Genomic DNA, 27,619 nt, shown 5'->3' on the forward strand with positions numbered 1-27,619 from the left:
AATAAACATAAAAGAGGCTTATTCTACAATAGTCACCTATATACCTTTATTGTATATTATAACACCGCATCCATGTGGAAGATGTGTTACTGGACATAGTTAATGACCAGGTCCTAATAGACAAGGGGATTTAGCCGAGTCATTGAGAAGCAACTAAATCCTAACACAGTTCAGTAACCAGATCAATGAGGCAGAAGAAGAGGTCCTTACAAATGATGGGAAATAGACAGTAGTAGAGTATTGTATTTAGCCTTTACCGTAGAGTCGGCTATTTCCTATCACTGGTGAGGACCAGGTCTTTATGGAGTGTAGGATTTAGCCAACTCCCTGTGAACTGGTTATATGCTATTTCAGTTCAGGACCTGACCACTAGGGGGCAAAAAGATCCTTACCAGTGATAGGAAATAGACAGATCACACTGAGTCCGCTATTTCCTATCATTGGTAAGGACCAGGTCTTTATGGAGTATATCCTAGTGACTTCAGGACCTTTGATGATGTCATGGTCATGTGATCAGTCACATGAGGGGAGGAGTGAAGCAGGGGAGGTTTTTCACTGTGTAGCACTTCCTGTCATGTGACCAGTGTGACGTCATCGCAGGTCCTGCAGCCCCAGGAGGTGAGATCTGCAGGTCAGTTATTGGTCTTGGTTCTGGGTTTATTAGAATGGAGCGGTTCTATAGGTGACATATAGCAGGTCCAGCCAGCAGGGGGCAGCACCGGCCATAGAGAGTCTCTGCTCACACAGTCTGGAGGTCAGGAGGGGAGTTCTCCTCAGACATGTCTGCTCTCCCCCTGGAATATTAGGAGACCCCCAGACCCCTGTAAGAGGGGCTGTTCTCCTGGATTAGAGGGGTCTTCCATCACACACTGTTCTGTGATGTCACTAGGATATGGAGTCAGTGTGTGGTCGGTGGGGACAACCTCTTCTAGATAAAGGGGCTGCAGCGCTGTGTCCTCTCCTCACTGTCCCTGCACAGCGGAGGCCGGAGCTCTAATGAGCAGGGACTGTGGAGGAGATTCAGCAGTAAAGCAGCTCTGCAGCCCCTCCATTCCCAGGATTAGTGGGGTCCTGATAGAGGCGAGCCCCCACCTACCGCACACTGGTGACCAGTCCTAGCGATAGAACATCTGGTTATTGCTTAAATGAAAGTATTTGTTCCTCGAAGTCCAAAGGCAGCACTGAATGGGTTAGCAGCTCTGGTTCTAATTAGGACAGAAGAAATAAATATCCATTAATCAATTAAAAACAGCCAATACTATAATAATGGGGGAAAAAAATTATTTGGAGGGGAAATCTAGTGCTGCTTTTGGCCTTCGATGAACAGATATTTTCAGGTTCGCAAAATCTAGATGTTCCTCTCGTCCTCCAGGCAGCACTGAAGACGGCAATGCCAAAGGCTGAGCCTGCAGAAGAGATGTCCAGCCTGAAGTGTTTAGAGTAGGGTTGTCACGATTCCAAAATTTTGATTCGATTTCGATACCATAAAATAGTATTTGAAGTCCAAACGAAAAGCAGAATCCAGCTCAGTCTCAGAGGTAAATTCGATACTTTATTGACGCGGTATAAAAATACATCCAGGAAAACCAGTCTTAGTCTCCATGTTTCAGGCTACTTAGAATGTGAGCCCTTACTCATGACATAAATAAAAAAGTATTGCAATACTCGATACCATTCGTTACCACGCAAATAAAATAAAAACACCAAAAAAGCTGCGTGCATTCCACATTTTATGCAACGTCTGGCTCATAATAGAACAGTCCTATCCTATTTTTTGGGGGGACAAGGTGATTAAAAAATGACGAATCGCACATTTTTTATTAATTCCAGTTTAATAGTTTGGAATTTTCGGAGGTGGCGATACGTAATATGTTTATTTATTGTTTATATATTTTATATGTTAAACTGGGAAAGGGGGTGATTTAAACTTAACCCCTTTAGGACATGGCCAAATTTCACCTTAACCTGTTCCGGTAACATTGTAGTTTTATTCGGTCTAAAACATAGCGGGTGCGGGTCACATAGCAGAAAGAAAGGCAACAGCCGTTTCGCGCTCCAACAGCGCTTTGTCGAGCCGCAGCGGCTCGTCAAAGCGCTGTTGGAGTGCGAAACGGCTGTTGCCTTTCTTTCTGCTATGTGACCCGCACCCGCTATGTTTTAGACCGAATAAAACTACAATGTTATGAAGATTCGGTGAGTGCCGCCTTGTTTTTCTTTTTTCCTCTACCATTGATGACATTCAGCTATTTATTGAGGCAGAGCAACACTTAAATTCTTGCATGGACGCTAAGAGATTATTCATACTTTACCGCAGAGTAGTGCCAACTGTGTTTCCTCTTTTTCCTTCATTCAATTATAAATTTAGTACTCCATGGAAGTGTGGTACTCCCTGAAGCAACCAATAATGCAGAGGCCCAGATAATCGGGGCACGTGTCACACTGAGTAGTGGTGTCCTTCCGTATCCCCCTCCTGTGACACACTCTGCACCTTTTTTGGGTCCGTCCCTTCTTTCCAGTATGGGGGACCACACCTGGAAAGTGTTGGCCAGGGACGATCTGGGCGCCTCCAGTTCCCGAGGTACTCCGGCCTGCTCTTTCCCGGTCAGAAAGGAGTCCTTGAGGACTGCCTCATAGAACTGGAGGAATGTCCCTGTGTTGCCAGCGCTCCGGGACATCACAAAAGAGTTGTACAAGGCAACCTGTACCAAGTAGACTGCAACTTTTTTGTACCATGCCCGGGTTTTGCGCATGGCGTTATATGGCATGAGGACTTGATCAGAGAGATCGACTCCTCCCATATACCGTTTGTAGTAGGGGTGCACCGAAATGAAAATTCTGGTCCGAAACCGAAAATTCAGGATGCCCTTGACCAAAAACCGAAACCGAAACTGCCTTTTTGCCCAAATACTTTAAAAAAAATTTTTTTTAATGATTTTATTAATAATTCTTTTTCATGAATTTAATAAATCATATTATATAACATGGTGCTTCCTCATACACAAGTGATTGTACAAAACTACAGTGCAAGAAACAGTTGTAAAACCAACCTCAAACTGTAAACAGACATAGCCTCAGGTCAAGAACAAATTTTTGCTGGGCTACACAATTTTTTTTAAATGTAAATAAAATAACTACACACAACTTGGACTGCTTTCTATTTAAGTAAAAGTGGCAGGTTTCTTTTCAAGAACAAAAGTTGCTCAGCTTTCTCGCATGTTATGGGGGGGGATCTGTGGATGACGGACACTGTTATGGGGGGGGATCTGTGGATGACGGACACTGTTATGGGGGGATCTGTGGATGACGGACACTGTTATGGGGGGATCTGTGGATGATGGACACTGTTATGGGGGGAATCTGTGGATGACGGACACTGTTATGGGGGATCTGTGGATGACGGACACTGTTATGGGGGGGATCTGTGGATGACGGTCACTGTTATGGGGGGGATCTGTGGATGACGGACACTGTTATGGGGGGATCTGTGGATGACGGACACTGTTATGGGGGGGATCTGTGGATGACGGACACTGTTATGGGGGATCTGTGGATGACGGACACTGTTATGGGGGGAATCTGTGGATGACGGACACTGTTATGGGGGGGATCTGTGGATGACGGACACTGTTACAGGGGGATCTGTGGCTGGCACTGTTACAGGAGGGGATCTGCGGATGGCACTGTTATGGGCTGGGGGGGTCTGTGGATGTCACTGTTATGGGCTGGGGGGGTCTGTGGATGGCACTGTTATGGGCTGGGGGGATCTGTGGGTGGCACTGTTATATATGTGCCATCCACAGACCCCCCCCCCAGCCCATAACAGTGCCATCCACAGACCCCCCCCAGCCCATAACAGTGCCACCCACAGACCCCCCCCCAGCCCATAACAGTGACATCCACAGACCCCCCCAGCCCATAACAGTGACATCCACAGACCCCCCCAGCCCAACCCTGTGCCATCCACAGATCGCCCCCCCCCCCCATACAAATATAAGATGTTATATTCATTTATTGGTTATTGAACATGCCCCCTCAGTCATATTACTACCTTACATCCTAATCGCTTCTGTAGAATTCAGGCAGCCCAAGCCGGGCGGCCGGCGCGTCTCTCACTGACGTCACTTGCCTGCGCCGCCGGCTTCATTCAGGCACATGACAAGAGTTACGCTGCCGCCCGCCTGGCTTGCCTGAATTCTACAGATGCGATTAGGATGTAAGGTAGTAATAGGACTGAGGGGGCATGTTCAATAACCAATAAATGAATATGACATCTTATATTAGTATACCGGAGCGGCGGGGCTATCATATTTTCTGCCTATATGTACCAATATCGGCCGAAATGGATTAGGCCTATTTTCGGCCGCCGGAATTTCGGTGCACCCCTAGTTTGTAGTCGACGATACAATCGGGCTTGAGGACCGTTGCCGCGGTACCTCGAACAGGGACAGGGGTGATGCTGTTACCGTGAATTGTGGACAGTACAAGGACATCCCTCTTGTCCTTATATCTGACCAGCAACAGGTTTCCACTGGTAAGGGCACGGGTCTCACCCCTGGGGATAGGTACCTGGAGAGGGTAGGTAGGGAGGCCGCGTTGATTTTTCCGCACGGTCCCACAAGCGGACGTGGATCTGGCGGCGAGGGACTGGAACAAGGGGATACTGGTATAAAAGTTATCCACGTACAGGTGGTAACCCTTATCTAGCAGTGGGTGCATAAGGTCCCACACAAGTTTCCCGCTAACACCCAGAGTGGGGGGACATTCTGGGGGTTCAATACGGGAATATCGCCCCTCGTACACACAAAACTTGTAAGTGTACCCTGAGGTACTCTCACAAAGTTTGTACAGCTTCACGCCATACCTCGCCCGCTTAGAGGGAACATACTGGCGGAAAATGAGTCTCCCCTTGAAAGCAATGAGAGACTCCTCAACCGCGACCTCCCTTCCAGGTACATAGGCCTCCAAAAATTTGGCCCCAAAGTGATCGATGACCGGCCTGATTTTGTACAGGCAGGCATAGGCAGGATCACCTTGGGGGGGACATGCTGCATTATCTGCATAATGTAGGCATTTCCGAATGGCCTCAAACCGGGTACGCGTCATGGCCGTACTGTAAAGTGGGGTCTGGTAGAGGACGTCCCCACTCAAGTAATGCCTGACACTAGGTTTTTTGACTAGGCCCATGTGCGGCACGAGGCCCCAAAACGTCCTCATCTCGGCTGCACTGACCGGAGTCCAGCCACCGGGCCTAGCTAAAAAGGAGCCCGGGTGTTGATCAATGAAGTGTTGGGCGAACAAGTTCGTTTGCCCCACCATCAGATTCACAAAGTTGTTGAAAAAAGACTAAATCAGTCATATTCAGTGAAGCCCACTGTGGAAATCTGGATTCCTGCTTGGCCAACAAAATCAGGAATCACAGGCTCAAAATCCTCTGGGGTACAATAGACAAGTTCACCGGTAGGAGGCTCAGGTGGACTTATCTGGTGGGCTAGAAAACTAGTACGAGCCCCAGAGATGCTCGTACTAGTGTGGGCCACAGGGTCTCTGTCATGGCGGTCCCCTTGCTCCGCCTGGCGGCGTCTTCGCCGCCTTGGGGGCTCATCATCATCGCTAGATGATGAGGAGGACGCGGATGACAAGAGGAAAGTGGGGTTATCCTCGTCCTCACTGGGGCTCTCTGAGTCGGAGGCAAGCTGGGCGTATGCCTCCTCGGCCAAAAACATCCAGCGGCCATAGGGGAGTGTATGTGTGCGTGCTTGTGTGTGTGCGTGGAAAACTTTATTTAGTGTGTGTGGGGGCACGGGTGTTTGCGGACTTTGCCCTAAACCTAACCGGAAAAAAAACGAAATAAAAAAAGTGAAAACCCCAAAAAAGGCCCCCAAAAAATAAAAGATTTAAACTGGCTGATCAGCCATCCGAAGTTGATCACCGGTGGGGTAGGCGATGCGCTAACAGTGGCCGGACGCTAAGAGTACCGGCCACAGTCAGCGTACGCAGAAAAAAACAAAAAACGCTTGCACCCAAAAAAAATTGTGTGGTGGGGGGAGGGGGGATCGGCGGTTGGGCAAGCTGCAGCACCCCTGGGGGGTCTAGGGTCACACAGCTGTGATGCAACAGTTAAAACTTCCCCCCCCCTAACCTTTCCCTGAATATTCCTGTCTAACCTAACCTTTCCTATGTACCTTTTAGTGCCAGATGGCACTGTGGACTTTCAGAAGGGGGGTGCTAGGCAGAGATGGGGGGTTGCTGGGCACAGATCCGACGCTGCTCCTCTCTCCACCGGCTCCGGACACAGAAAGGGAGAGGAGGCAGAGCCGCAGGAAGTTTAAGCCTCCCGCCCGCCCTGCAGCCAATCAGAAGCGATCCTGAGAGGTGATGTCACCATCACCTCTCAGGATCTAAGGATGGTGATTGGTGGTGTATTATCACACCACCGATCACCATCCTATTCCGGGATATCGGGTCACCAGAGACCCGAATAACCAGGAAACGCAGCAAACCGCAGGTCTGAATTGACCAACAGTTTACCGCGATCGCCGATACGGGGGGGTCACAGGACCCACCCCGCATTGTCCCAGGGTGACTGATGATTGATTTCAGCAGGCACCCAGTTCCGATCACCGCCTGCCGGATGGCAGTGATCGGAAATACACTTGACGTACCGGTATGTCATGTGTCCTTAATTACCTGGACACCGGTACATCATGTGTCCCCAACAGGTTAATATTTTTTTTTTTACTTCTTATTTAATAACTATTATCCCCCTTAGGGGCTAGAACCTGTGATCTTTTAATCCCTTGTCCTATTCACCCTGATATAGATCTGCCATGGTAACCGATCGGAGCCCCACAATTACACAGCTGAGGCTCCGATCAGAAGCTGCCACCAATGAGGAGGGGGGAGGAGACCCTGTGGCCACTGCCACCAATGTTTTTAATACTGGGAGGGGGACGCACTGCGCCACCAATGACAAAGCGCCTCCCCTTCTCTTCCCCTCTCACTTGTCATTGGTGGCAGCGGCAGCAGCGGCACAGGGGTGAGGAAGTGACTCCTTTCTTCTCCACTGTGCTGCTGAGGAGAACAAGGAGCGCGCTGGGAGTAGTGCAGTCTAGTGTCGGTAAAAGGCAAATCCCGGTATGGAATCGATCCGGGTACAAAAGTATCGATTGGTTTTCGATAATTCGATACCCGGTGCAACCCTAGTTTAGAGAAGGTATTGGATGATGTCCAAGAGGCTGCTTGACAGAGCTGATCCAGGGACATCAAGGCACTCTCTGCCCAGGAGGCAGCAGTAGATCCTGTGGAGTGCGGCTTTATTTGTGAAGGCCACAGCCGACCTGAGGCTTTGTAGGATGCTGAGATGACTGCCGGTTCATCCTGTGTCTAGATTTTTTTTTTACCCTGAGGAGTTTCGCCGGCCAACTGAAAACAGAAAAGAACATTACGGTTTGTCCAGAGAGGTGAGTATAGGGCCAGGAGAACAAGTTTACAATGCAAACGCATCTTAACTTCTGCAGGACTAAGCTACGCGGCAAGTGCAGGAGAGTCACTGAGCTAGGTACGTTTTAAATCGTCTGCCATGGAGCGAACCGCGCTGCGCCTGCACAGACCAGAATGTCAGGCGCCACCCCGCCCCAAAGTAGTTCAATCGGTGGCACCTACATGGCAGAGGGCGAAGCAGCTGAAGTCTTGCAATAGCTCCTCACACCTCACTCACTCCGGAAACTGAAGCTAAGGCAGGAATCACAACGCAGGCGCACTCCACCAGGAGCCTTGGGAGTGTACGGGGGATCAAACAGTAATATAACCAGTCAGGTAGTCGATACATCTAACACGATCAAACAGTGCTTCAACCTAAGCAGCATCTCTATCCAGACCGGAGGGAGCACAGACACATGGTAAAAACGGCAGCCATGCAGAAGACATAAAAACATGCCTCTTCCTTGTCTCTGGGGGGGGAGGTTTTTTTTATTGACACCTCCTGACGAGGGGGCTACCAAATTGTTACCGGACAGAAAAAATCGCAAAGAATTGCGGACCAACAAGGAGCCTTAACTATCACCAAAGAAATTGCACAAAAATCTTTGCATAGTAAATATAAATAAACTTTATTGACAATGTAAAATACATACATGAAGATAAAAAAAGGCAGCACAAAGGTGGAACACAAGGGAGAGGAATAGGACCCAAGGAGGGGCTGGGAGGTCAGCCCACCAGGAGTCAGGGAAAAATATATTAAGATAATCAGATGCTGGTCACCAAGACACCTCAAGACAATAAGCCCCAAGCAATGGCAAATGGAGACAAATGTGAGGATAAACAGACTTGGTGATTAAGAGAAAAGGATAAGCATACCCTGAGTGGTGTGACGATCTCTCAGCCACCTCCTGACCCAACGCCGTTTCGCCAGTCAATCTGGCTTCTTCTGGGGATGTGAAACAATGAACAAACACTCCCCTAATATACTGCCCACACAGGGACGAAGCCAGCAGATGAAATGCGCGTCGAGGTGGACTTTCCAGTCTAGCGGTGTGACGCCTCAATTCTATCCTGTTGCAGGGTATGTACCTTTTGGATTGATTTTGGTCCTGAGTTTTTTCTTTATTATATTTGGGGATATTGCTGATTTTCAAATTTCCAAAAATATTCTGTAAATTTTTGTGCATTTCTTGTATTGGGAGATGTGATATACTATTTATCTGCTGCTATTATACATCAGATTTTGGCAATATAGTCTTCCATTTATCACCTGATTTAGGTATATTTTTGCACATTTTTGACATTTTATTATTAGTTTTTCTTTATTTATATACATGCCCGTTGTGACATGATTTGTGGATCGCACCGCTGTGTGCACCCTGCATTATTGGGGTTGTCTTTAATAATATACAGCAACATATGTGATACTTTTATTTTTTGGCTCGCTCTCTTTTTCTTTGTTGTGGTTTATGTTAATTTGTAGAGCAAGGGTCTTTGTTAGATCAGTGTGGGCATATGTAGGTATTATTATTTCTTTACCACCAAAACCAGACAGTCTGACCTTTTTAGATCTGTTGTTATGTCTGGGAACTTGTTTATGTCTGGAAAAACTGCTGTGTCATTGCCATTGAGTATCATTGAAGCTCTAATGGAAGTCTATGAGAGACGGAATGTGTAACAATGTATCTGTTTGTGCTGAGCTTCTCCACCCCTCTTACTAGAAGGCTCCAGTCTAGCTAAAACTGGTATATAAGGAGATCAGTCAGGGCCCCTAGTGTGCTGCAGTTAGGGAACAGTGCCTGGAAGAGGAGACTACTGAGTGACCAGAAGAAGACGCTGAGACGGGGATACTCTGCCATGGACCCTGGATCACCAGCCTTTTGAAGAGATAGAGGGACAGCTAGCTCAGGCCTTTCCTCAGCTTCAAACCCTTCTTCTGCCAGGGAGAAGACTGGAGACGCCAGCCCTATGCCTCGCCTGTATTGTTTTGCACCTAAATCCCTCCAGTAAAGAACATAGTTTAGTAACATAGTTTATAAGGCTGAAAAAAGACATCTGTCCATCTAGTACAGCCTGAAAGAAGCACCCTGGTTTAGTGCAGACCCTGACTCTCTGGATTTATTTCCCATTGGGGTGCACCACACCTTACCATCCCTTCCAGACAGCAGCAACATGTTGTGACACCTTGATGGTGTCCAGGGGGCCCAGCATAGTGTTGGGGTCACCCCAAACCCGGCCACTGCAATAGGTCAATAGAAAAAGCCCGTACAACCTCTTTAATTGGTGTGACACTTTACTTTACGTCAGATGTTCTCACAAATATTATTTTGCTCTCAGTCCTCCATGTTTCCCTCAGGTTCCCTGTGTACAGGACACTCTTTTTATTAAAGACAATGGTCCTTTCCATCAAGGACTCACCAAGGATGGAGAAGGACAGAGACCACATGGCTGCAGAGATATTAGACCTCACCCTGGAGATCATCTACTTGATAACTGGAGAGGTGAGAGTTTCACATGACATCACTCTTATCTCTAGTAATAAAACGGAAATGTCTGGAAAGGTGAAGGATTCTTAGAATCTCTGTAGTGATCGGCGTCTCCCCATACACAGGATTACACATTAGTGAAGAAGTTGTCTGGTGAGTGTGTGACACCCCGTGTGTCAGGAGGACGGAGCAGGACCCAGAGCCCCATCACCGAGCCTCCACCTCCTTCCCTGATACATGAGCAGAAGATCCTAGAACTTACCATCAGGATCACTGAGCTGCTGAGCGGAGAGGTGAGCGCTGCTGGGAAATTATACAATAACGCCAAGGGAGGGGTCTGGTAATGACTGTGTCCTTGTGTTGTCAGGTTCCTATAAGGTGTCAGGATGTCGCTGTCTATTTCTCCATGGAGGAGTGGGAGTATTTAGAAGAACACAAGGATCTGTACAAGGACAGAGACCACATGGCTGTAAGGATATTGGACCTCACCCTGGAGATCATCTCCTTGATAACTGGAGAGGTGAGAGTCTCACATGACATCACTCTTATCTCTAGTAATAAAACAGGGAAATGACTGGAAAGGTGAAGGATTCTTAGAATCTCTGTAGTGATCGGCGTCTCCCCATACACAGGATTACACAGTAGTGAACAAGTCGTCTGGTAAGTATGTGACACCCCGTGTGTCAGGAGGGCGAAGCAGGATCCAGAGCCCCATCACCGAGCCTTTACTTCATTCCCTGATACATGAGCAGAAGATCCTAGAACTTACCACCAGGATCACTGAGCTGCTTATGGGAGAGGTAAGCGCTGCTGGGAATGCTGGGACATTATACAATAACGCCAACGGAGGGGTCTGGTAATGACTGTATCTATCACGGCGGGAAGTGGGGGAAACCCCCCACCGTGCGGTGTCAAAGGGAAAAGAGGATCAGCCTGGCCAAAAGGAGTAATAAGGGAGCAGGTCACCTCCTACAACATCCCTAATCCTCTCCCTGACTCACCGTATGAGCGGACCCCGATGGTGGGACGGCTCATACCCTGGATACCTAATATCCTGAGTCGCCCTGGAAATCCCTCACTTAGGAGCAGGGGAGAGACGACCTGTTCATGCCAGTCATGGAGGAACAGGAGTCTCTATCTGAGGCCAGGCTGCAAGGAGAGGGGAACACATACAGCTATTGAAATGGCAGGTTAGCAAAACCCATAACACACTTACCTGCCACAGACACACTGACTGGAACCCGTGCACAAGTGCTGGTGTCCACACGAACATTAGAGGACACAGCACACACCACAAACCACACTGGGACCCAGGACACCATAGCTGCAATAAACATGACAGGGGAATGTCTAGTAAACATGCACCCAACACCACCAGACATGTAACACCAAATAGACATACAAACACCCTGAACATAACCCACTCCATACAAATAAGGACAGGAAGAGAAGGAGACACTGGGATAACATTGAACATCTATGACCACAAGGGTGGCCCTCACTGGACAGATGGTAAAGCCAGGAGCAGTGAACCACCAGCACACACCAAGCCTGGAGGAACACAGAGCTTCAGGCATCCAGCAGAGGCTAAATAGCCCAAGCAGCCACACCCACACACACATAAACCCAGTGTTCACAAAACACTAGGAAGGGAGTTAACCCTTCCAACACCAGACAAGGGAAGGAAGCCACTTAAAGGGGAAGTGCAAACTAAGCCACACGTTACCACCGGCAACAGCATGCGAGGCAACCATGTGACGGCAATCACCCAGAAGGCCGAGACACTGCCACTGCATGCTCTAACAGCAACACGTTGCAGTGGGCAACCACAAGTGTGGCAACAGTGTCACAGCGTTCACCATAGGCCATGACAGTATCCTTGTGTTGTCAGGTTCCTATAAGGTGTCAGGATGTCGCTGTCTATTTCTCCATGGAGGAGTGGGAGTATTTAGAAGAACACAAGGATCTGTACAAGGACGTCATGATGGAGAATCACCAGTCCCTCACATCACTGGGTAAGAGGAGACCTTCCATGACTGTAGAGGAGAGAACAGTTCTGAGAGTCAGATTCCCATATCATCTGATCATCACATATAGACAATGTATTCAGTCACTGTGTGTATTTCCTATAGATGGATCCAGTCAGAGAAATCCACCAGAGAGATGTCCAAGTCCTCTGTATTCCCAGGACTGTCCAGAGGAAACGCAGAATGTCCCACTGGATCATCAGGTAGATGAAGCTGAGGTTTCTACAAATCCTCTATAGACTGATGTAATGAAGCTTTCTACTGACCTCCCCCAGCAGCAGTGGAATATACTGTACACTCTATTTCTTCTCGTTGTTGGCCACATATGATTTCTGGTTTCATAAAAGATTGTATTAAAGTATGGACATCCACTTAAGCTTCAATGTGGATAAATGAAACTTGTGCTGTAGAGATGTAAATCATAGACTAACAGCACAATGCCAGTCAGCTGCATCTAAGGAAGAATGATGACATGAATTCAGAGTCATTGGGGGTCATTTAAAAAGGCTTTACTTTTAGTTATCGGGTTGGAAAGAGTTGTAAAATTTGGCACAAAGGTTATTTTGTGCAAACATTTAACGACATTTTTAATTTCTTGCTTATATCACCCCTGTTCAATAAAGTCACCACAGTCCAACACACAACAGAAAACTGTACATTATATGTGAAATCTACTCCATCTCCGAGCTCGTGTAGACTTTAGTCTCTGGTGCACGGACAGCACTGATACAACAAATTTATTAAAGGGGTTATCCGACCATTTGTAACTGATGAGCTCTCCTCTGGATAGGGAATCAGCATTTGATTAGTGGGGGTCAAACACCTGGGACCCCACCTGATCAGTTGTTTGAGGAGGCCTGGTGCAGCTAGGTAGCTCAGCTCCATGTACTTGAATTGTGTAAAATACTTGGCTGAATGTGGATCCTTTCTGATCACCACTGGAGGAGATCCTTCTCTTTAGGGCCGAATGGCTCATGTTTTCTAGAGGTTTTTGCCCTACACCTGGAAATAAGATGAACTAGGTTCCCTCTTCTTTAATCTTACAGGAAAGTTCTGGTGGAATGACAAGTGGAACGGAAAAACCCGTATCAGCGTCCGTGAATGGTGAGAACCTTTCATAAATCTTGTTTGACTGTAAATTTCTTCATTAATGAGATAACTGATAGGAATGGTTTTATTATACGGACTGATTATCCATATATTGTTACAGCGGCCTGCTCTGCTCCCCAGCTCGTGGCTGCAGTCGCGCAGACTCACTGGCCGCTATCCCCTTCCACCCGGGGGGTCCAGCCACTGGAATAGCTCCCTGCACACAGTTTTCAGCCTGCTTCTTACCAGCCGGTCCCCTCTCTCTACTTGTAAGGCACATGCACACGCTCTCTTTAGCTCTTAAAGGGCCAGTGTGTGCACCCTGGTATTTACCAGGCAATGGCTGAGCCACTTAGATAACGCCCTTAGGAGTGGCCCCAAGACAAGTCTATTCAAGTGACAAAACAGGTTCACATCTGCTTTGTAACACCATTTCTGTGTATTGGATCCTAGTAGAGTCTTCTGTGCCTGAAGAATGTCTGTTTGTGGATTCTGACAAACTTTTCCTGTAACCATCATTATTAGGGCCTAGTCCTAGAGATGATGGGTAAATAACCAGTTCCCTGTAAATGTCCTATCATCTGAAGGACTATCTTGCCAGCAGGGCTGTGGAGTCGGAGTCGCAGCTAGTTTTGATTGGAGTTGGAGTCCGTAGAAATGTATAGACTCCGTCTTTAAGAAAATCTCTTATTAATATTATCATGTCTGATATGGCAGGTAACAGACGTGTGGCGCAAAGGGGAGGGAAGATGAGTACCCTTTCACTAGGGAGAGGGAGAAGTGGTTACCCCTATCTTACTTAGCACTGGCACCTGGCTGACCTGACGTCCCTAGACAGGCTGCTAACCCTTACGCCGATCACGTGCCTCGTCCCTGGCTTACCCTGAAATAAGCCCTAGGTAGTGAATAGGGCGGTGGGAGCACTAGTCCTCACCACTGACATCTAGGGTAACAACAGGGAAAGGACAAACAACACAAACAATCCCCAAAGGGAGACAACAACAGGAGTGAACCGGAGCTCCAGTTCCAGCAACTCTAACTCCACCAGAGGTCAGAATAGAAGATCTGGAAAGAAGGTCTATATCTGGCCACAAGGGAAGCAGAAAGGGAGAATATATAGTAGCTGGGAGTGGCTGACAGAGAACAGCTGAAAGGATAAGCTACAGATTCCTAAATGGGACAAAAAGGATAGCAAACCTAAGCAGAAAAACTTGGACCGGAATCCATTCCCACCACGCGCTGTGTTGTGCTGGAAATAAGAGACAGTCTGCAGGTAGGACATGCTGCTGCACTGAGGCAAGGTGAGAAAATTGGCCACTGCTGCTAGAACCCCTAAAGGTGACTCAATTTTGAGTAGACGTGCTGGAAAAGGGGCAATTATAGATCAAGCCACACGATGGGGCAGGACCTACTTAATGGTTCAACGCTTGGTTGACCTGAACCTCTTTCTTGTAGACATGGCTGACCCTCAATTGACACTAAATGAAAGTCAGTGGAAACAGGTGACTGAACTGGAAGAATTGCTACAGCACCCATTTACAGCGACTAAAAAATTACAAGCAGAGGACATAACTCCAGTTATTTTCTTGAAGGAGTGGAAGAACCTGATGTTTCACCTCTCCCAACGAGGAGGGTTAATTGCAAGTGGCATTGCTGCTTCAATGAAGAACGGAGAGAGGATCAACTGTTAGCAAAGAAGATTCTTTGGGCAGCTGCTTATGTAGACCCAGTGCATCGGATTCTTCTAGATGATCAACAGCTGGAGTGCCGAAAGATGCCTATACCTGTTCTGGATGATCAACCTCTGACTAAAGGAAAAGAAGCTCTGTTTGAAGTAGCATTTAGGATGAATGGGTTGCAGAACTGTGAGGAACAAGAAGAATTTGGTCTCGCTGCCACACCTTCACCCTCATAAACCGATGATCAATTTGATTTTGAAAAATATTTGGATCACAAGGACCTGTATAGAAAAAGAGTCATCCACATCGGAGAACACAGCGAGTAAATTTCAGCACAATTTTTCACGTCTACCAAAAGAATTGGAGCAATTTGACTGATCGTCAAAACTAACAGTGCAGCAAGCGATTGCTCTGTATCCTGAAATTGCCCAAGTCGTTACTGCTTTGCCACCAACCCAAGTTAGTGGAGAGAGGTTGTTCTCTGTCCTCAAAATAATTGGATCAGATTTTAGGGCATCCGTGAAAGAGGATCTGGCGGAGGCAATACTTTTTATGAGGATAAATTCGTAGACTTTCACACTCGCGTTTTGGCTTTCTGTTTTTGAGATCCGTTCAGGGCTCTCACAAAGGGTCCAAAACTGATCAGTTTGCATTCTGAATGGAAAAGGATCCGCTCAGAATACATCAGTTTGCATCAGTTCAGTCTCCATTCCGTCTGATGAAACTGAGCCAAACGGATCCGTCCTGGCACACAATGTAAGTCAATAAGGGCGGATCCATTTTCTCTGACACAATCTGGCACAATAGAAAACAGATCCGTCCTCCATTGACCTTCAATGGTGTTCAAGATGGATCCGTCTTGGCTATGTTAAAGATAATACAAATGGATCTGTTCTGAACGGATTCTGACGGATGTATTATCTGAACGGATCCGTCCATGACGGATCCGCACAAAACGCGAGTGTGGAAGTAGCCTAAGGGCTCGTTCACACGAACGTATTTTGCGTTCCGTATACGGAACCATTCATTTCAATGGGTCCGCAAAAGATGCGGACAGCACTCTGTGTGCTGTCCACATCCGTTGCTCCATTCCGTGGCCCCGCAAAAATTATGAGTCCTGTCCTATTCTTGTCCGTTTTGCGGACAAGAATAGGCATTTCTATGATAGGCCTGTCGTTCCGCAAATTGAAGAAGACACACGGGCGCCATCCATGCGGACCGCAAAAAATGGCACAGTCATGGGAACGAGCCCTAACAGTGTTTATTGTATATTTACTTACAATAGTTTAGAAAAGTTATTTGTTCAGAAATTGTATTCTAATAAATATGGTTTATGCTGTAAATGGTCTGATTACGTACACTACTCACAAAAAGTTAGGGATATTTGGCTTGTGGGTGAAATTTCAGGAGGAACCTAAAATACACTCTAAGGGTCCATTCACACGTCCGCAAGTGTTTTGCGGTCCGCAAATTGCGGATCCGAAAAACACGGACACCGGCCATGTGAGGACCGCACATGGCTGGCACTTTAAATAGAAATGGCTTTTCTTGTCCGTGTCTGCGGACAAGAATAGGACATGTTCTATTTTTTGCAGAAAGGAAGTGCACAATGTGTGCAACTTTGCAGAATGGATCCGGATCTATTTTGCGGACGTGTGAATGAACCCTAACCTTTACAGGTGAACTTAATGTGACCTTCTCTAAACTTTTGAATGCACATGTCCAACTCTTCAATGTTTCAGTACTTTTTGCGCAACTTGATGTTCTCTAACAAGGAGCTTAATGGCAAAATTCACAACAGGTGTTTGAGCCATGAATCGCCCAATACATTTCCTGGTTCAATTAGAATTGGTAGTTAAACGGTCCTCCTCATCATGCTGTTCACATTTTGACATCATGAAACAAAGACGACACCTAACAATTAAAGAACAGTACTTCGCTATTGCAAGGCTTCAAGCATGATCTTCAAGCATGATGGCCACTGAGCTTAGAGTGTCATCAGCAGGTTGCATCAGAGATACAGAGAGACTGGAAGAGTCACAGAAAAGCATAGAAGTGGATGTCCTTTGGCCACATCCCACGCTGATGACCGCTTCATTGTGAACAATGTCCTGCAGAACCGGGTGATAAATGCAACACAACTCCAGTCACATTTAAGGGAGGTGAGAGGCACCCAAATGTCACATCAGACCATTAGAAACCGTTTACATCAGCGTGGACTGCGTGCTAGATGACCTGCAAGGGTCCTTGACCACACCACCAGGCACTGGTGTCATCGTCTTTCATGGGCCAGTGAGCATCTAAGCTGGTCAAGGGACCAGTGGGTCTCAGTGCTGTTCACTGATGAAAGTTGATTCACGCTGATCAGAAATTATGGCCGCCAATAATGTTGGAGACGTCAAGGAGAGAGCTGTGCATCAGCCACTGTTGTCACCAGACGAGCCTTTGGTGGTGGTGGAGTTACAGTGTGGACAGGTGTGTCTAGTCAATACAAAACTGTCCTACACTTTGTGAATTGTACAGTGACAAGCCCATACTAAAATCATTAATTCAGTCATTGTGCCTCTGCACGAACAACACATCCATCTTAATGGAAGACAATGCGTCAGCTCTTTGAGGTTGCATCATTACAGACCGGTGTCCTCGAATGGAGTGGCCTGCACTTTCTCCAGAACTGAATCCCATTGAAAACCGTTAGGATCAGCTGAGTCACTCTGTAGAGGCTCATAACTCTGTAGCCCAGAACCTCAATGACCTGAGGGCCGCCCTTGAAGAAGAGTGGGATGCCATGCCTCAGCACACAGTAAGACAACTTGTGAACAGCATGAGACGTCATTGTCAAGCTGTAATTGATGCTCAAGACCACATGACAAGTTATTGAGACATTGACATTTTATGTGGGGGTATACCCAGCACTGGTGTTGGCTTTTGTTTCAATAAATTGTTTGAGATGAGGAAATCACCATTGCATGCTTCTACTTTAATTATATATTACTGTTGCATGAACTTTTTACATTTTCCATAAATTTCACCCGAAAGCCAAACTTCCCTAACTTTTGTGAGTAGTGTATATGATGGTGAGAAAAAGCCTGATGTTAATACTTTACTACAGTAAATATATTGTTACTAATTAGCCACTTATGAAAGAGTCGGAGTCTGATAAAATAGAGACTGTGGCTTACCGACTCCACAGCCCTGGTTGCCACTTGCCAGGTAGAAAAGTTGAATCTCCAATCCAGGAAACCCCCCAGGTGTACGTTCAGTGACAGTGGTGAAACCACACTTGGTGCAGCAACACAAACCAAAGGTAGACTTAAAACTGACACCAAAAACATAGAAAATGATAAATTCTCCCTTAATGTATAAAGAACTTTGACCAGACTAGTCCTCATGCAGTACAGGCCAGCATCACAACAAATGTTGCAGGATGCCCAGCAGGGCAACAAGAGGGGGAGACCATTTTGGAGATTGGAAGAGACCAAAGGAGATCTGGAGTGACAAGATCCAGCTAGGAAGGAAGCAGCTATCGAAGGCCACATAAATCCAGAAGGAATCGGGGGAGATTGTTCTCGGGATAGCTGAGCCTACCCCCCGCCCCCTATTTTTGACGAGAAGAGAAATCCCCCAGCGATATGAGATCCCTCAATCCTAAAACTAGTCTAGCAGTGGTTTTAGGAAGACATGATGAACAAGTATAGGGTTGGAAAGACCTTGTAGGATATGAAACTTGTACTCCCTTATGCTTTTTTTTGCAGAATAATGTTTTTATTGGTATCAAAATATATCCACCAGATTATAACTCTGAGTCATAAACCATCTAGGTTAGTAGTCTGGAGGGACCTGTTAGTTCAGTTTCTCTCAATGTGTTGATGCAGGGGATGCCCCATAAGATGGTGGTTATTAGGGATGAGTGAAGCAAGCTTCGAATCCTAGATCCATGTTCGCTTCACTCAAAACTTCATTTTAATGCATCTTATAAAGCCAATACTGTACCATTATGGAAGCAGGAGGTGTGGGGAGCAGTGAGTATAGTGCTGCGAGTGCTGGCTGTACTCACCCTTCCCTGGTCTTCTCCTGGCTCATGCAGATTGTCTTGTCTGCTTAATGCATCAGTTTGTAGTGCGTGCACTATGACCTGATGCTATGTGACGTCATGGCACAGTGCAGAGCGGGACCCAGGAAGACAAGAGATTGTTGAGTACAGCGCTCCCTCCGGAGAGGTAAGTCTATTTAGTTATTTTTCATGATGTTGGGGAGGTCTGATCTGATGTCTGATATCGGGTTCGATCAGAGGTCTGATATGGGTGTCTGATCTGAGGTCTGATGAAAAAAAAAAAAAAATTCTGATTTTTCTCCTCCAAAACCTAGGTGCGTCTTATAATCTCGTGTGTCTGATGCGAAAAATCCCCCAAGCTCACCACAAGCTCACATGAGTGCTTCATTCTCTTTATACAGAGGCTTAAGCAGAGAAGCCCTTTAGGGGGAGTGGTGAAGTGCAGGGTAGATGTGTGGTGAGGGTATGTATCTCACCCGGTTTTCCAGTTTATTTGGGTGAGGTAACCAAAATCCAGAGATGCACTTGCTTCAGCAAACATAGTTGCTGGAACTGTTTTGTTTAAATTTCATGGGCTGGATTTCTTTGGACTGGGAGACAGGTTGGTAGTGGGAGTCTCTCAATCCACACCCCTAGTTGACTACAGGTGTTCACCTGGCATGAGGTGAAGCCAACTGCGATAATCACTGAGGGATAAAGCAATCCTCTGTGTGTGTGGAATAAGGGAATTGAAAAGGAAGCCTGCAGAGGCTCCATGTGGTCCCAGCCAGGAGGGTTGGAGGGCCACAAGGCTGAGTAAAGCCTGTGTTTTGGGGGACCCAGTGACACATGAGGAAAAGAGGTGTCGCGCGGTCAGAGTTGGGAGGACTGCTGGACCATATCTCCCCAAGGTATTTTGTGGTCACCATCAGGAGGACTGGTGGTCCGGGACCCCAATGGGTTGCATTGGTCTCAGCTAGTAAGCTGTCTGACCGCATAGCTGAGTGAAGCCGAATACCACAGTGTGAACACTGAACAAGAGGTGAGTTAGAGAAAACCTCTGTATAGTGAGCGCCTAGACGGAAGTGGACTTATTGTTTTGGATTAATGTAACATGTTGTAATGTGAAGCTGCGACTTCTATGTGCCAAGTGATGCCAAACTTGGAAGTTTGATGTGCTGTGTGACAAATAAAGCATGGTTTGGACTTTAAAAAAACCCTATTTGTTGAGAAGACTGCCATTGCCAACCCCCTGTGAGAGAACAATCCCTTACACGGTATACAGGCTAAGAAGGAAAAAAGGATAGGTGTAGGTAAGAAATGAAAGACCTAGTCGTGCAATACGTAAAGCACAAAGAAAGAACAACTGCGTTGCAAACAGAAGAGATGTATCAAAACTTAATAAAAGGAAAATTAAGTTTTTGCCCATGACAACCAATGAAATCACTACTTTAGTATTCCAAAGGGTGCCTGAAAGATCATAGTTGGAATCAGATTGGTTGGTTGTCTGTTGACATTGGGATGTATTAAACTGGTCTGGATAGAAACGCCTTTCGCAATATCTACAAGGAATTATATTCTGAGAACCTTTGCAAAGAACTCGTGAAAACTACGATGTTTTCTACACTCCTCAATCTTGAAATTGCAACACCAAGGAAGGAGGAAGGAAAAGTTGTGGAATTGACAGATAATAAAAATCTTGATTTATTTGAGCGGCGCACGCAGAAATGCGTGCACATATACGCTTTGGCATGCTATCAGTGTGTTTATTATTGGCTGTCTGAGGATTGTTCTGCCACGCTAAATTACTTGGACACATCAGGACATGCTGTTGGCAGCTGCCTTCGCATTTGCCAACCAGCGAAGTCCCAGATGTGCTCAATGCAACGTTGCAGTTCATGCTAGCATGTTTAGGCAACGCAGGCTGCCCACAGTAGTAGGAACAATATGTGGCCCGAAAATGTCTTGTTGCGAAAGGTCTCCGGGGAAGCTTTGGAGAAATGGCTGTGCCACTGGTTCCATGACCAAATCAATGTAACGCCGAGCTGTTAGTGTACCTGAAATCAAGACTAGAGGGGTCCGGCTTCCATGCATTATGTCATCCCCACACCACAATCTCGGGAGTAGGACCAGTGTGCCATTCCTTTGTGATGGACTCTTCATAGCTTTGCTGTTGTAGTCTCCAGACAATCTTCAGCTATCATTGTGTCTGAGACAAAAGTGGAACTCGGTTGCCCTCTGTGCAACTCTTACTGGAACATGTACAATTTCAATAAGCACATCACATTAGCCTGTTTTCTTTCACCTCCTATTTACTTTAATAATAATAATGCAGCCAGCCAGTAGCGCAGGGGCAACACGTGAGGTGCACGGTGGACTGATGAGGGGCCAAATAACAACACAGTTCATCAGTTTACTCACGGTTAGCAGAAAGCCTCCCTGGGCTGGCAGCACAGTGTTGAGGTGGACAGCACGAAATCCTCCGGGGCACGCTCTGTGGTAGGGAAGCTTCAGCCAAGATGGTGGTTGAGGTGCTCTTGATGTTAGGGGTGCTTGTTGCGGCTGAGTCCCTTGATGGTATTTGTCGTGATGCCAGTACCGTTAATAGTGGTACAACCAATGGTAGTAATAATGAGGTAGACAATGGTAAGATACGACTCACAACTTTTACTGATGTTGGTTCCAGTTGCAGTAAGTACATCAATCAAAATGCAGTCCTTTGTTAGCAGTAGAGTTAATCTGTGAATCCACTGTTTATAGGCTTCCTTGGCTGGATTTAGCTTAGCCGGAAAATTCTGTATCAGTGTAATCTGATGAGGTTGCCGGAGGCTATGGTATCCTTCACCTGAATATCCAAAGGTCTTCAATGCCTGGTTGGTGGCTTTTATCCTTTGGCTGTTAATCCTTTCGTTCCTTTGTCCCTTTCTGGACTAGACTTTAACTGAGTAGAATTGCTAGATCTGCACTCTCTCACACTCAGCAGAATCACTTGAGATCAATGAACTATTCTGTCTGATCTCCACTGACTAACTAATCTGTCTGACTAGGTCTGACCTAAGTATTTATAGGACCTAAGTGTTATCCCCATCTAGGGGATACAACAAGTGTTTCAGTGCAAAATAACATACAATGTGAAAATGCATTTTTAAAGCTATTTTGCAGTTTCCATGTATTCCTGAGTGGGACGCTGCATACCCCCATGGTAAAACATGAGTCGACCTCGACACATTCTTGACTCGATGTTGTATCTTCCTGTAAGATATAAGAAAGAGAAAAACATGCATGCATAGAAAACATTACCATAACCTCATTCTTGTATTACTCGGACCTGCAAGTAAAATAGGTTAGACAAGCATATCTCAGGCAACAAAGAAATGTGACAAATGGGGTAGCAATTTTTCCTCTGAAGACTGATGATGTACCGGAAACCAAAATAGTCCACAATGATGATGAAAAATAAACATCTCAGGAGGCTCACAGGGTATGAGTCTGTTCCCTGGGCTTAGGGTAATATGAAAATAGTATATCACGGAGGCTTAGGTGCGTGAAAGTCTATCTCCGGGTGCAGGCTTGAACGTTGCAAAACGGATAAAAGGCAAATAGTCCCTTAAAAAGTCCTTTAAGGAAAATGGAACATGATAAACATAAGTCAGTCTTTTTCCTTGATCTCTGGAACTCCAGACACAGGTAAGGATATCCTCAACGTTGAATTGGCAGAGCTGGAAGTTATCATCTCGGCTGCTGGGGCAGAAAATCTCCATAACGGACAGGTGGTTGTCCTCTTGTAATCCTCCATCGGATTGAAGCGCGGTGGTGTTGGTCTTAACATGCACTAAGATATTGAGCCAGGGCGTTAAGAACCATTGCAACGGATCAGAGTTTAATAATGTTCTTCCAAAAGACTGTATTGGTTCTTCTGAATCAGACGATTTTTCAGGTTCTGGCTCTATGGATTGAGTTTCCTCTTGAACAGCCTCTTCTTGAAGAGTTTCTATTGGAGTATCTTCTTTGAGACACAATTTAAGGCGATTTCGATGCACTACCTGTAATTTGTCCTCCTGGGTAATCTCATACGTATCAGTCTCTGGATTGAGAATAGCGGAAATGGTGTAAAGTTCTCTCTCCCATTTGCTATCTAATTTGCTGGTCCGATGGTTGTTTTTTAACCACACACAATCACCAACTTTGAGAGGTTCTGCCTTGGCAGATTGATTGTAATCTTTCTGTTGTTTTTCATGAGCATGTCCCCTGCGTTGTTGAACAATTTCTTGTGCATCAATCAAACGTCTTTGGTGCTCACTCAGTTTTTTGGTAGAGGGTTGATTGCATCAGGCACTTGTACGCCCAAAGTGTGATCAGCAGGCAATGTACCTTGTCGTCCAAACATAAGGTAATAGGGTGTATACCCAGTAGAACAATGAATAGTGTTATTGTAGGTGTAAATCAATTGAGGCAATAGAGTAGGCCAATCATTTCTTGTAGCGGGTGGTACCGCTCTTAACATTTCAATTAGGGTTTGGTTCATCTTTTCACAAAGTCCATTCCCTTGGGGATGGTATGCTGTAGTCTTGATTTTCTGACAGTTGTGGAAGGTACACAGTTCTTTAAAGAGTTGTGATTCAAAGGCAGATCCTTGATCTGTAAGGATTCTTTCTGGGCATCCATATGGCAACAAGAAATGTTCCCAACAGCACAGGTGGAACATTCTCGACACCATTTTTCAATGTCTCCTCTCATCCCGATCCAATAGAATCTTCTACGGATGGTGGCTTCTGTTTTCTGCACGCCAAAGTGTCCTGATTGATCATGGTACATCTCCAGAACTATTCTTGCATCTCGGCGTGGTATTAGGATTTGATATAGACGATCCCAAGTAATTGGATCTAAGGTTCTTCTTAATAATAGGCCCTTCTGTAGAAAGAGGTGTTTTCTGTGTCTCCATAATTTTGACAATTCTGGATCAGCATAACTCCTGCGGATTCTTTCTGGTGTTCTTCCGCTGGTGAAGAAATCTTGCAGTTCACCTAACACTCTGCTTTCATTTTGCAGCTTGATCCATCTTTCTTTGTCTACTTGGGATTTTGGATCCACTTGTTGTTGAAGGTTAAGAATCTTTTTCCCTTTGACAGTGATGATGTCTTGGTGGTAGGGATCGACCGATATAGATTTTTTAGGGCCGATACCGATACCGATAATTTGTGAACTTTCAGGCCGATAGCCGATAATTTATACCGATATTCTGGGAATTTTCATTTTTGAGAAAAAAAAAATTTCCTACACAAATCTGCTGAAAATTAATATGTTTATTGTTAATGTGTATTTTTATTGTAAATCTTTTTCATTTATACTTAATATTTTTGTGTTTTTTTTTGTTTTACTAACTTTTAGCCCCCTTAGGGACTAGAACCCTTGTCCTATTCACCCTGATAGATCTCTATCAGGGTGAATAGGAGCTCACACTGTCCCTGCTGCTCTGTGCTTTGTACACACAGCAGCAGGGAGCTGAACATGGCAGCCAGGGCTTCAATAGCGTCCCGGCTGCCATTGTAACCGATCGGAGCCCCAGGCTTACACAGCTGGGGCTCCGATCGGAGGAGGAGGGGAGAGGGGATCCTGTGGCCACTGCCACCAATGATTAATACTGGGTGGGGGGGCGCACTGCGCCACCAATGTTTTTACTATTGGGATGGGGGTGGGGGGCGCACTGCGCCACCAATGATTAATACTGGGGGGCTTGGGGGGGGGGGGGGGGCGCACTGCGCCACCAATGAAGATAAGTCTCTCATTCATATACAGGAGGTGGGAGCTGGCTGCAGAATCATATAGCCGGCTCCCGACCTCTATGCAATCCGTGGCACCTAAGGGGTTAACTACCGCAGACCGCAGCTACCTTTCATAGAGGTCGGGAGTCGGCTATGTGATTCTGCAGCCAGCTCCCGCCTCCTGTAAATGAATTAATGAAAGACTCATCTTCATTGGTGCCGCAGCGGCCACAACCCCTCCCCTCCTCTTGTCTTCTCTCCTGTCATTGGCGGCAGCGGCAGCAGCACAGGGGGAGGGAGACACTGCTTCCTTCTCCCCTGTGCTGCTGAGGGAACACAGAGAGCGCTGAGAGCAGCGCGTTCTGTGTTCCCAATAGGTTATCGGTATATCGGCAAAATAGATGCCGATACCGATAACGTTCAAAATCCTGAATATCGGCCGATAATATCGGTAAAACCGATAATCGGTCGATCCTTACTTGGTGGGCAAGGTTTTTGTAGAAGGATGGCATCTCTACCTCTTCCCAAACATCTTCTTGTGAAGTAGGGTCTTTTTGGGTTGGCAGACGGCATAATGCATCCGCATTTTTATTTGCTTTTCCTGTTCTGTATTTCACAGTGAAGTTGTAGTTAGCAAGGCGTGAGGCCCATCTTTGTTCCAATGCTCCTAATTTGGCGGTGTTAAGATGCGCTAGTGGGTTGTTATCTGTGAAGGCCACAAAGGGTGTTGCAGCAAGGTAATCTTTAAATTTTCATGTAACAGCCCACAAGAGTGCGAGGAATTCCAATTTGAAAGAACTATAGTTTTGGTCGTTTCTTTCAGTACCTCTAAGGGATCTACTAGCGTAGGAAATGACCCTTTCTTTACCTTCTTGTATTTGTGACAAGACAGCTCCCAGGCCTTTCTTACTGGCATCTGTGTAAAGATGAAATGGTTGTTGGTAACCCGGATAGCCTAAGATTGGTGGCTCTGTTAACTTCTTTTTCAGTAGCTGGAAGGCAATTTCTCTTTCAGTGTTCCATTCAACTGGTATTGGAAATTTCACCTTTTAGGATGTCCTCTTAGAAGTTCTAATATTGGCTCTGCAATTTGGGCAAAATGAGGAATAAAGCGTCTGTAGTATCCTGCGAAACTGAGGAAACTTCTCACTTCTTTCACTGTAGTGGGAGTAGGCCAATTTCGGACCGTGGCTATCTTCTCTAGATCTGGTTTAACACCTTCAGAGCTGACAATATGCCCTAAGTATTTGACTTCTGGCTTCAGTAGATAACACTTAGATGGTTTGACTTTGAGTCCATGCTTAATGAGAACTTGAAAAACTTCGGCCAGATGTTTTAAATGGTCTTCTTAAGATTTGGATTAGATGATGACATCGTCTAAGTATAACAGGACAGTTTTTAAAATTTTTGTGGCCCAGACAATGCTCCATTAATCTCTGAAAAGTTCCAAGCGCATTGCAAAGTCCTAAAGGCATGCAGTTGAACTCAAATAGGCCCATAGGGGTGGTAAATGCAGTCTTCTCACGATCTTCAGGTGCCTTTGGTACTTGCCAGTTACCACTGGTTAAATCAAGAGTAGAGAAGTAGGCTGAAGATCCTAAAGCTGTCAAGGATTCCTCTATGCGTGGTAAAGGGTAAGCATCCTTGTGAGTAATTTGGTTGATTTTTCTGTAGTCCACACAGAATCTGATGTTGCCATCTTTTTTTCGGACAAGGACTAGTGGTGCAGCCCATGGACTGTGGCTGTCTTTGATGATGTTGGAGTCTTTCATCTCCTGGATCATTTGTTTGACGGATTGGTACATAGTTGGTGGTATAGGCCGATACCTTTCTTTGATCGGGGGGGGTGTGAACCTGTAGGGATGGAGTGTTTTATGATCTCTACTTCTCCATAATCTGTAGAATGCTTACTGAAGGCACGGTGATGCTCTTTCACGATTTTCAGTACTCCCTCCAATTGGTGTTCTGGTGTTGAAGCATCTCCGACATGAAGTTCTTTCCACCAGGGGGTGCTTAAATTTAGGGCCTGTGGGTGTTGTTTCTTAGTAAGTTGCTCTTTGGTATCTGTTGCCACACTGATGACATCTTGGAAGGTAACTTGGATCAGCTGTGCAATGGTACGATACTTTGTTAATGTTACACTCAAATTTAGGAGACGAATAGGCACTTTACCTTCAGAGACGGTTACTAGGCTTCTTGCGGCTCTAACCAGAGGATAGTCTTCCAAGGCAACTGGCTCTACCAAGGCTTGGTAATCTTGACCTTGAATTCCAACTACAGCTCGGCACCACAAGAGGGTTTCGGTGTTGGGTTTGAGAATCACAGGTGGATTATCTCGGATGCGGACACAGCATATTTCTCCTTTTTCATTGGCGAATCTCTGTTGTGCATTTAGTACGCGGATGGTTTGTTGGATCACCTTAGAAGCAGAAGAAGCAGTAGGCACTGACTGGTGCAAGGCTTCCAGCATTTCAACATAACGGTTCCTGAGGACGTTCATTCCTAGGACTATTGGATGGTTATTGTTATTTTCTTTGACTTGTACCACAATAATGCATTGTTGGGATAGTGTAGTTCTTCCTACTTGAATTGTAGGTTCCCAATAACCAAGTATTGGTACAGGTTTACCGTTACTGGCTATGAGACTCGGTCCCAGTTTTTTAAATGCTGTTTGTTGGATGGTAGTTACTTGGGATCCAGTGTCAACTAGGGCAACAAAAGAATCTCCATTTATCTGAAGTTTCACTTCTGGGCGGGATCCTACATATCTTGGCATCCAATAGGGATCCTCTGGACCTATTGATTTACCTCCCGAGGGGTGGTCCTTGGCCTCGGGGGTCGTCCGTTTAACTGCCAGCAGGTTGCTTCAGTATGACATGGCTTGTGACAGTATGTACAGATAGGCCGCTTAGGGGTACTAGTGCGGTCAGGTGGGCGTCCGCCTGAATTTCTGGAATAAGTCTCTTTATAGTCAGGGGAGAAGAGCCTTCTGGACACAAGTTTCTCATCCTCCAGCAATAATGTTTTTTCCCACTGTTCCAACTTTTTGTGAACTTTCTCCAGA

At 46.1% G+C, this 27,619-nt stretch overlaps 1 protein-coding gene across 1 annotated transcript in view; it reads left to right on the forward strand.

The window, feature by feature from the left end:
- The first annotated feature begins 10,221 nt into the window (after positions 1-10,221).
- The window catches only part of LOC120999677 (gastrula zinc finger protein XlCGF57.1-like), a 354,101-nt gene continuing 336,703 nt past the window's right edge, over positions 10,222-27,619 (forward strand). The window contains exons 1-4 of the mRNA XM_040430692.1: positions 10,222-10,258; positions 10,333-10,485; positions 10,598-10,765; positions 11,857-11,980. Coding sequence (XP_040286626.1) covers positions 10,372-10,485; positions 10,598-10,765; positions 11,857-11,980 — 406 coding nt within the window. The 5' untranslated portion in view covers positions 10,222-10,258; positions 10,333-10,371. The remainder of the gene's footprint in view (positions 10,259-10,332; positions 10,486-10,597; positions 10,766-11,856; positions 11,981-27,619) is intronic.

The sequence above is a fragment of the Bufo bufo genome, chromosome 4 (genome assembly GCF_905171765.1).
Source record: "Bufo bufo chromosome 4, aBufBuf1.1, whole genome shotgun sequence".
NCBI classification, from domain to species: Eukaryota; Metazoa; Chordata; class Amphibia; order Anura; family Bufonidae; genus Bufo; species Bufo bufo.